We start from the raw sequence: 10819 nt of genomic DNA, 5'->3' as shown, positions 1-10819 counted from the left end.
ATTTGTATATTTTCCTTAGCTTTAGGAAGCACTTTTATAGCAGCAATTTTATTTAAATAAAATTATAAGCTCTTCCAGCTTAAACATGTTATTTTGTGCCATTTATCTGGCTGCCATGCAGAAATTCTGTACAGCTGTTCTAGAAAATTAGTTAATAACCAGTGTTATCCAATGAGAACATAGAGCGTATTTGTAAAAATTAGATTTTGAAGTCTGGTCTCTTCAATTCATGTAGTTAATTTCCTTATAAACATATACTGCTTATCGTAGGTAACATCCTCAGCAAAATACTTAACTCTGTACTTGGTTTGCCATTATATGCAAGAATAATTTCACTGATATTAGACAAGTAATTCTGTCGGATGTAATCTGAGTCTATAGTTAGTTTAGTGCCCTTAGGCCTTAAATGTTCTGATATTGGTTCATTAAGTCAGCTTAAAGAAATCAGGACTATTATTAAATAATTTACTCTGTGGTTAAAATTTTCAAGTATAAATATATGTCTTAGGGAGCTAAGATTAATTTTTACATTTACTGCATTAATCATCAAAATTTGGGGGGCAGTAAACAAATTGTTCAAGCAGTGGAGTCAGCATGACAAAAATAATCTTGTTTTTATTTTAGATTCAGATTTCATTACTGCACTCGAACAACTACAACTGGACTTGGCGTTACTGTACAATCCAAACTGCTTCCGTCAGAAACGCTGAGACTCGGTGTGCGGTGATTGTTATTAATAATTAGCTCCTTGGTTTCTTGATAGAAAAAGGCTATCAACAAGCATTTGTTTATCCACAACAAAAAGTATAATTAGCTTATCCCACTTAGTAAATCTTGTATGCATGCCAACTCATACCAAACTGCTACTTTTACAAAAAAAAATTGCAATAATACAGTTCATTTTTCCAGTCCTTTTTGCACAAAATTTATTTACAATGTCTACATAAATGCTCCAAGGTGGGACTATGGAAAAATACACACATGACCGATGCTTTGCTCAGAAATAAAGTCAACATATTAAAAATAAATCTTCAGTCTATGTTTTTGAGCTGCATAAAACAGGAAGTGATGTATAAGGTGGCGGTTGTTGCATGGGGACAATGATGCTCGATGTGACAATTAGGCTTCTAAACACACGGCCTTTTGGTTTCCATGCTTCCTCCTACCAGTCTCCTTAAGACACTGCCTGCAACAGCTGATTAATCATTGTTGATGACTGCAGTTTTTCCCATCCTTCCCGATTTACATCTGTTCAGGCCAATTCAAATATGGTGAGTAAATGAATTAGACATGCAAATTCAAGCCCCAGGCTAGAAAGAGGGAGAGAGAGGAAAAGAGAGACAGAGAGAGAGAGAGAAAGAGAAAGACAGCGCGCGCATGGCTGAAATCCTAGGCGAGAAGAAAGATTCTTCTGCCTGATAGTTATTTTAATGCTCTAAAAATCCTGCAAATCAGACCTTCCTGTCCCTTGCAGGATAACTGTAAGGCTTTTTAATGTAAGGAGGCTTCTGGAGGAAGTGAAGAGCTATGGAAACAACACACATAGTGTGGAAAAATTTCACATTTTTCTTAAAAAATCTATAAGAAACAACGTAATATGGATAACAGTATAATAGCATTTACAATATTTCACTCTTTGTTCTCTTAATGTCTTATATAGTTATTTAGCATGTCCCCCAGATTGACTTCAGTTGGTATTTCCTGCTTTTTAAGAGTCCCTATGAAGAATTAGGGATGCTCCTTGGTCCAAAGTAGATGCCAAGAATGGAACTCCACAGTCATTGCAGAAAAAACATGATTTGAAATCAGTCACCATTGCAGACAATGCATATTCCCTTAAGCTACTGAGCATGAATGTCCATGACTTGTCCACTCATTGTTGGGTCTCCTGTATTAAGAACCGTGGGGCTTGATGCTGACATTGGCATTCCAGGGTGGGGCGGTCCTCCATGCATCATCACTGTTGGGTGGTGAGGGTGTCCAGGAATGTACGTATGCATGGGGGGCCCATGACGCAGCTGAGCAGGATGGGGGGGCATCTGGGGTTGGGTATAACTTGGCTGTCCCATACTCACACCCATTGGACCACCCCGGGCTACATACTCCCCTGGCATACTTTGCAGCCCTGTAGAAATTCAAAAGAAAGAAACAGAAAGAAAATATTATGAAAAAGCAATAGTGTGGTTCTGGCTATGGCGATCCTATGAAAGCCAGGGGACACTGTGATCAAGGGAACATGGCTCTGTGAAGTATTCTTTTGATTCATATAGAAGAAAATAAAATGAGAAATGTTGTGCTGGAAACTCTCATTTTGTGACTATTTTTTTTTTCCATTGTCATTGTCATCAGGTCAGCCTACTGAGGTCTTGTTTATTTAAAAAACAAAACTGTTATTTATGGTCTGGTCTGAAAAAGCACTTTTGTTCCCTGAGATATTCTCTACCAAGAGTACAAGAGTGCCCTGCACTGGTCATGAAACATCTTGCGTGAAACTAACTAGACAGGCTCACTAAGGCTGATTACTTAGCTAAACTTGTACTTTTGGAAAATTAAAACAAAACAAAACAATAACAGTTATCAATGAATTCCTTCCTCATGATTCCTTAGAGCTGGGGAAAGAAAGCCTTCACAAAACCCTGTCCACCTTTCAATGATTTTGAGAACAATAAGAAAAATTGAACCTAAAACAATACCCCTCCTGCTTTGAGAGGCCTCTTGTCTTCTGCATGGATTGCTATAGTTGATGGAAACTGACAGGTGTATTGTTTCTGAGAGCTATAAGCTCCATAATCATCAAGGGTGAAAGGCATAACGCTATTGCTAAGTAGGTTCAATTGGCTTTAGTTCTAAGTAATAGTGTACTGTGAATACGATGAACACCTTCGAATAAGGTCTCCAGGCTCTTGCAATGAATGGCTGCTTAATCTAGCCTAAAGGAACATTTTTGAACTAATGAAAATTGCTTATAAAATATACTGTACCCACAGCTCTTTAATCAAAAAAGATGATAATATTTTTTGTAATAACCTATTAATTTAATTGGTCACGAAGCATAAAATACATCATTTAAATTTAATTGACCTAGAAACTAAGAAACAATATTTAAATTAACTTAGCTAGAGAATTCCATGATGAGGTAATAAGACTGTTGCATTCTTGAGTTCAGTGGAATGTTTTCAGGAGCTAATTGTTAAACTTATATTTGACTCACACCCAGAGAGAAGGACCAATACGAATTACCCTTGGCCTCAGCAGCAATTTTAAATAGTGTTAATATAATCAGAGACACGACCAGGACTTAGCTATAACTGATTTTAATTTCAGAAACAAAGGCAGAGCAATGCTATGAGGGGTGATTTAGGAACTGAACAAGGGCTTTGGTGTTCAAAACAGTCTTACTTGTTTGAACACGAATGGCTGGAGTGTCTCTTTTGGAGAGAAAATGCAAGAATGAGAATCTGGGACAGTTTTCCTAGGCCCACTTCACTAGGCCTGCCACTGAAGATTGCATTAATGATCTCTATTTTTGTATACTGAATAAGTCAAATCCATTTGTCACACTGCAAGTGATGGCATACTTAATTTGGATATAGTCAATTAGCCTAGGCTAAGCCCTGCAGCCTGCTGTGCACACCTCTATTTTGTATTCTCCCTTTTTCCATTGCCACACGTAATCCCATTATGATGGACAGACAAAGGAATAAACTAAGAAAAAAAAATCAAAGTTTAGTTGACTGAAGCTCAAAATATGCCTTTACTTACCCTAAGTAAAGCTAGTGTTTATTTTCCCTAAAAGAAGTCTCTGTTTGGCTTTTCAGTGTCTTGCAGGTTAGTGTAGAAATGTAACTCATGCATCAACTGCGGTTAGACAGATTTATGACACTTTGGGGACATGCTCTTTCCTCTCCTTGCACTGCTGCAGACTGCTTACATTTTGCAAATCAGTCTGTTGCTATGACAACCCACTCCCCCACCTCCTGACTGTTTCTTATTTTGTCATGTGGTCAGTACTGTATAATAGCAACACACAGGATAAATGTACATCATACATAGTATTTATAAGCTTAAAAGCTTGATCACCACCAAAGAGAAAATGAAGGAAGCAAGAAACCAGGAGTTTAATGGAAAGGAATGAACAAGCATGAAGCTATGGGCAAGGAGAACATAAGAAAATGCAAGAGGAAAAATATTCCTAGGACAAAGTGAAAACAAAGACCCCATTTGTACTTACTTCCCCCTGGCTTTGCGATTGGTTAACTAGATGAAGGTTACATGTAGTGCCACTGCCCCTCCATGCCCATATTCATGCCCATTCCACTCATAGGTCCTAGAAGGGAGATAAAAATCCAAGAAGAGGCCAGAAAATGAGCAAAGTCAACAGATAGTGCCAAAAGACCCTTAAAAAAATAGATTCCAGAGGGCTGAGAAACAGTGAGATCTTCAGTGCACAAAGATCCTGGCTTCCCCTCTGCAATATCTCAGATGCACAGATGGCAGGCAAGGCAGGCAGCTTGAGACAACAGCAAAGGATGAAGTGGGTTTACCTGTGCTGATGGGGGTGACACTCTTGGAGTTAACAATGAGAAGCAACCACAAAACAGCCTTACCTGGTGCCCTGATGCCCATGTGTTGCTGACCGTCCATCACAAAACCTCCCATTGGCTGTCCGTCGGGGTTATAAGGTGTTCCTTGACTTACTACAAAAGTGCAGAACACAAGTTCTTAACAACAGTCTCCGAGAGAGAATGAAATAGCCAGGGAGAGAGAGAGAGAGAAAGAGAGAGGGAACATACCAGGCAGGTATAATTTTAAAACATTTGAAGTTAAATTCCAGCTCCCCATACCTCTGACCAAGTTTTAAAACACTGTTCAAAGAATAGTGAACATACAGAAACTTCATGTTTGGGTTTTGTCTGGTAATCACACAACTGTTGTTGAAAGGAAAAAAAAATTCCAGGAATATGACTAAATATGCAGTGACTCAATGCAGTGCTTTACCTAGTTTTTCACAGTGCTCTCTCCGAGCCCAGACAGTGTTTCCGAAGAAAGAAAAGACCCACGCCACCCCTACTGAATACTGTTGTTGATGTATTTGGTGTGTTACAACACGAAAACAAATCCTAGAAAGACGTTTCTTGGATTTTTAGGTCTGCAAACTGGGATCCCATAGACGTATTGCCATTTTAAGCTCAGATTACAAACCAAAAAGCTGTTACTAACCCAAAAAAAGTTGACTAAGAGAAGGCCCGAGAAATAGAAATTGTGTATTTATACCACTACCTGAGCCCCATGTTTTAACTGTACATGAAAAGCTGCTTCAGAAGTAAGCTGCCTTGGGTTATTAAAGCACACAAAAGCTCTACCTCATTGAATGTCTTTGAACTTTACTGAGTCCCACAAGCGATCCTGACCCCTTTGCCCTTTTGACAGGTAATAAAGTTTACAGCAATTCCACACCAAGCCATGCACCAGGGAGTGGTCATAGTAGCAGAAAGAGCTGGGAAGGCAAACTCAGAAAAAAAATAACATTAATATATTGAATGTGTACAAAGAATATTGTAACTGAGCATATGATTTAAGAGTTACTTTTCTCTGTTGGCTTTTTTCCCACCTTCTCCAAACATTTTATAATGATGTTAAATTGATTAGTGTTGTTATGAAACGAAACTGGTTTCATTTTAATTGCCAGGCGCTCCTAGCACTCACTCCCAGTTTATTTACCAGGTATCGGACCTCCCGGTGAATGGCTTGAGGATGGTTTTCGCTTGCGTGACTTGAATACAGTCACTATGGGGGACTTGCCTGCTCGGTTGGACTGGTCTATCATGGGCTGCACTATTCTTCTCCGGGCATTAATAAACCTGTAACCAAGACAGTAGAGCAAATCATTACTCCTTAAAACAAAACAAAACAAAACAAAACAGAATGGGGGGAGGTAGAGGAAGAGAAGATGAATCTCAGCGAAAGCAAAGCTTAGTCTTGGCAAGACGGTTCTCTCTCCTGCTCTCCGTGCAGTTCCACAAGCTGCAAAACCTGTAACCCCCAGTGACCTTTGAGTCCATAGGCTTGGGGTTTCTGAGTTGATTTATGTTTGCCTGTTTTACCACAGTTGGACACTTCCATTTCATCTTTTCATGGGGGAATTAGAGGAGTTTTCAGGAAACAATACTAGCTAGCCACCACTCTTTTCAATTGCAAGGGGTGGGGGGAATTTGGTGGAGAGAGCGAAATGTCCATAAGGGCATCTGTTACTGCTCCTAATTAGTGACATTTCAATCTTATGTTCTCTGACTTCTTTTTTACAATTTTTATCAAAACCTTCCCTACCTCTTACAAACCTAATTCTATTTTAATGCCCACTATTAAGATAATGAACTGGGATGGCAGCACACCATCAAATGAGAGAATGTCTGGAGTTTATCACCACTAACTCACACTGCTGGGGACTTCAGAGAAATGCATTCCTTGTAGAGATTTCTTGGGGTGGCTTTTTTTTTTTTGCTCTTTATGCAAAGTCTGAGGTCAAGGCAAGGTCACAGCTATACAGTAATTGAACTTATAATCTTGCTTTCTCCAGCTAGACCTGAAATTTTATAATGAACATCTTATTAAGATATTTAAGTCGCTTAAGTGTCTTAATGAGATTTTCCTTACAATTTTTGTTGGCTCTCAAAGAGTGATTAATACAAGCTCTCCAAAGCCATGCGCGTGAAATTTCTAACTCTTAAAATCTGTCTCTACTGAGTAATACTAAAAATTACATATCAAATACAGAAAATGAGCAGGACATATTAGATTCTGAAATAGTAAATCGCTTTCAGTTCTCAGCTCAGATTTGAATATATTGAACATGAGCAGCACATAAAACTACAATTAAAAGTTTAATAATACACTATTAATAATAAAGGATTCACAGTCCAGTACGCATTCTAGTTTGTAAGTCTCCCAGTTCAGGTAGGAAAATAGATCCCAAAACACGAACCATTAAACAGACAGGGACAGGTTTTCAAAATAAAAATGAATACTTCCTGATATGTTAAGATTCTTAGTATCTTACAGTCTTGTTTCTTCATTACCTGAGAGGTAATTAAAATAAGTGATGATAGTGGAATTTAACTAAAAGGACACTGTTGGTGCGAACTATTCCCAATAATACATATCGTATCAGTTCTTGTATATGAAGTCCCTGGACTGCTAATAAAAATATTTAAAACAAGGATCTAAAACAAATTGTGTTGTAAATCAGGTTACCATTATCTTGTATAAACCATGGAAATTGGAATCATGTGAGCAGAAGGTTAGACTAATTCTCCAGTCTCATTATACGCACAGGTGTAGCACAAACACTATGTGAAATAGCCAATTAAAATGAAAAAAAAATCTGCTTTTTCATTAGCTGCCTTCACTGCATGACCAATTAGAAAATTATTTAATATTAATATTCTGCATATACCAACAGTAATTTTCATAGTAGCTAACACAGGTAAGAGAGTAAAATCCAGCTCTTCATCTGTGGGACTGTCAGTAATCTACAGGGTCTTAGAGGGAAGGAACTCTGATAACTTTTTTAAAGTCCTTTTAAAAACATAATATTTTTGTGGATATGATTTATACTATTTATCTAAAAATATTCCTATTTTTAACAGATGCACACTTTTAACAGATGCAAAACCACAGCTCAGAGAAGTTAAGTCACTTATTTGAGGTCACATGTTACCCAAGAGATGTTAATAATTTGCTGAATGACACATAGCTGGTGAACCGAATGGTAGCAAGCACCCCCCTCTCTAATATCCTAACCAGAGCATGGCCACTGCCATGTTACTCATCTAGAATATCTAGAACTACACAGATATTTAAAAATAAGCTGATTTTTCCCTGGCTGGTGTGACTCAGTGGATTCAGTGCTGGCCTGCAAATCAAAGGGTTTCAGGTTTGATTCCCAGTCAGGACACATGCCTAGGTTGTGGGCCAGGTCCCCAGCTGGGGGTGCGTGAGGCGCAACCACACAGTGATGTTTCTCTCCCTCTCTTCCTCCCTCCCTTCCCCTCTCTAAAAACTAACTCAATAAGTAAATAAATAAATACATAAATAGCTGGTTTTGAGCCAATCACCACTGGCAGCAACTCTATTGTTGATTCTAAGAGGAAGCATGACTGAACATTCTGTGGACTAAGGATTTTGATGGACATACTGCTTGTGTACACAAAGATAAAGCTATGCATAAGAAGATTCAGTGTCTCGAGTTATCTATATTCTAAAGCTTGCATCCTTCACATCTGTACATTCAGATTTCCAAAGACCATTTCGTAAAACAAGAGCAGATTTGAATCCATGACAATTAAACCCAGGGAATCACAGAGAAATTACACCTCAGGTTTGGAAGGGACTTGAAGGGTCACCTGGCTTGGTCACAGATGTGAATCCTCTCTCTGATATCACCATCTAGTAGATGGGTAGCCTCCACTGGACTGTTCCTAATGCAGTACTTCCCACCTTTCCTGAGAGTCCATTCATTCTATGGACAAGGCAACTGCTAGCAGCTTCTGCCCTGCTTGATCTAAAATGCATTCACCAGGACAACTCCTTGGGGTAACTTAAGCAACTTTAATCTCACTTCTTTAGGACCGCCTTTCAAATATTTCAACTATAGCCATCACGCCCCACTGGCTTCTCCCCTCTTCTCCCCAAGTTACACACCTGTGACTCTTACCAAGTTCATTCTAGAATGTGAGTTCTTTTAGGATACTGAGTCCACTCACCACCTGAGCCACTCTCTGCTCGCCATTCTGATGTTTGTCTACGCGCCCCTGAAGGTCTTCGGTGGACGACACTAAATGGCAATCTCCGAGCCTTGCTGTGGTGCCCACACAGTGAGCCAACACCTCACCACCCACTCTCAGCTCAGGGCCCCCAGGGACTAGATGCTGTTTGTTTTCTTGTGGTGGCAATAATTAGTCATTATTATTGACGACACCAGTGTCGGCTATGTATGGGATGCATAGATATGAAGGTGGGACTTCTTTCATTAAATAAAAACAACCAAACTTTGAAAACCTAAGAATACCTAATCACTTTGTCTAAACCATTGGATCACATACGTGGAACTTCTCATTTCTGAAAACTTCATCAACTCATATAAAGCCTCGTAAACTCTCAGAATGCTACCGAATTACAATTCCTGTACTTACAGGAAACAAATTATTATCTGGGGTCATGGTAGATATCTTTATCTGAAAACAACTAAGAGCAAAATATTTTAATTTTTAAAACATCATCCCTTTGATCTTAAAACCATCTCAACATTTGATTCTCCTTAGTGCATTGTATCCTTCCCCTAGACTGTCTTGTATGTACTCTCTTTGGAATTATGCTATATACAGCAAAGCCATGTGTTTCGATGGCTTCGGGGTGATTTCAAATACAAAAACATTTTCCTTCTGGGCAAAGCAATAAAATGACATTCTTGCTCCTCCCACTATAAGTCAAACAGAGGTCAGTTCCCCCATCCCTGTATCTGTTTAAATAAACTGGTCCAGCTGTTTGTTTCTAAAATGCCCTTTGACCTTGTGTCTCATCCTCCCTGCTTTTGTGACAGAATGCTTTACTTTCCATTGTGGAAGATTCTAAATTATCGAGAATTTTCTAAACACTGAACCAAAAAAGGAACTTCAGATTTTGTGTGAACTTCTATGAACATATTCCCTTCTTAAAATACTGTCATTTCAAGAAGCATCAGCAAAATACTCTTTTTAGGCTCATATGTGTGTCTTCAAATATAGGTCTATATTTACATATGAATACTAAATACATATACGTATTAGAGCTTGAACACAAGAAAGAGTGTTTTTAGAGAGAAATGAAAAAAAGACAATCCCAGTTTGAATATACAATAAAATATACATTCTCCAATAACCACAAAGTAATTTAAAATAAAATATATCCATGAAGTACACACAATCTTTAGAATTTCCCATGTTGATAAGGTCTCTTTAAGAAGTTTGTTAGCTTAAAGATATGAGAAAACTTTTACACTTGATGTCCAAACATTACAGCCCTTAGAACTCAGATGTATACATAACATCAGGAATACATAACAGCCAGATAGTTTTTCTTACTCATCACAGGAGTTTCACACCGTGGGTTAGGAGAATGTAGCTCAAACTTGCCATGAACTGGGCATTTAAAAAGGTAAGGGTTTCAGTCAAGTATGTTTCAGGTTGGGAAACATTCTGTTTGCTTTCCATGTTACATTCTCAACATCGAGGTATACTTTTTTAAATCCCATTTTGTTTGAAATTACAATCTCCTTTTGTAAAATATTCTTTAAGAACTGGACATCCTGTAGGTGGTAGAGACTAAATAAGGAAAATAATCCTTATATTACCCTTTTTCATAGAATCATGGATTAGAATTTCTTCCTGTGACCCAACTATCTCCTTTCTCAAACCAGGAAGTTTTAAAAAGAAAAGGAATGTAATGGATTGACTTTATAGCTTTATTCCAGGTCAAAATGTACAGAGAAATACTCATATTTCTTTTTTGTTGTTGTTGTTACTTAGTTACTTGGGTTTTTTTAGTTATTTAGTTATTTGTTTAGGACACAAGTCCTAGTTAGGGGAAATGGGAGGTTAATAGGGAAGCAAAATCTTCAAAAATATAACACATGGGATCACCTCAAAGTTGCATTTTAGTCTTTGCATTTTTAAATAGGAATCAGACAGGGAGAATGGGAGATGAATCCTAAGTTGTGCTAAAAAAATACACAAAGTTTTGCTTTATTCTTTCTTCTCTTTGCCCCCCAGATTTTTTATTAGAC

The 10819-nt window shown here is 38.1% G+C and overlaps 1 protein-coding gene across 2 annotated transcripts in view; it reads right to left on the bottom strand.

Annotated features, from left to right (window-relative positions):
- Window positions 1-877: 877 nt before the first annotated feature.
- Window positions 878-10819, bottom strand: part of MEIS1 (Meis homeobox 1) — a 129830-nt gene continuing 119888 nt past the window's right edge. The window contains exons 10-13 of one of the 2 annotated variants that reach the window (XM_028517643.2): window positions 5803-5861; window positions 4608-4697; window positions 4232-4327; window positions 878-2125 (exon numbers count right to left, since the gene is read on the bottom strand). In XM_028517643.2, coding sequence (XP_028373444.1) covers window positions 4269-4327; window positions 4608-4697; window positions 5803-5861 — 208 coding nt within the window. In that variant the 3' untranslated portion in view covers window positions 878-2125; window positions 4232-4268. The remainder of the gene's footprint in view (window positions 2126-4231; window positions 4328-4607; window positions 4698-5802; window positions 5862-10819) is intronic. The other variant, XM_028517640.2, reaches the window with a different exon arrangement.

This window comes from Phyllostomus discolor, chromosome 6 (assembly GCF_004126475.2).
Source record: "Phyllostomus discolor isolate MPI-MPIP mPhyDis1 chromosome 6, mPhyDis1.pri.v3, whole genome shotgun sequence".
Lineage (NCBI taxonomy): Eukaryota > Metazoa > Chordata > Mammalia > Chiroptera > Phyllostomidae > Phyllostomus > Phyllostomus discolor.
Note: the sequence above shows the minus strand (reverse complement) of the source record. Positions and strands in the feature narration are given on the sequence as shown.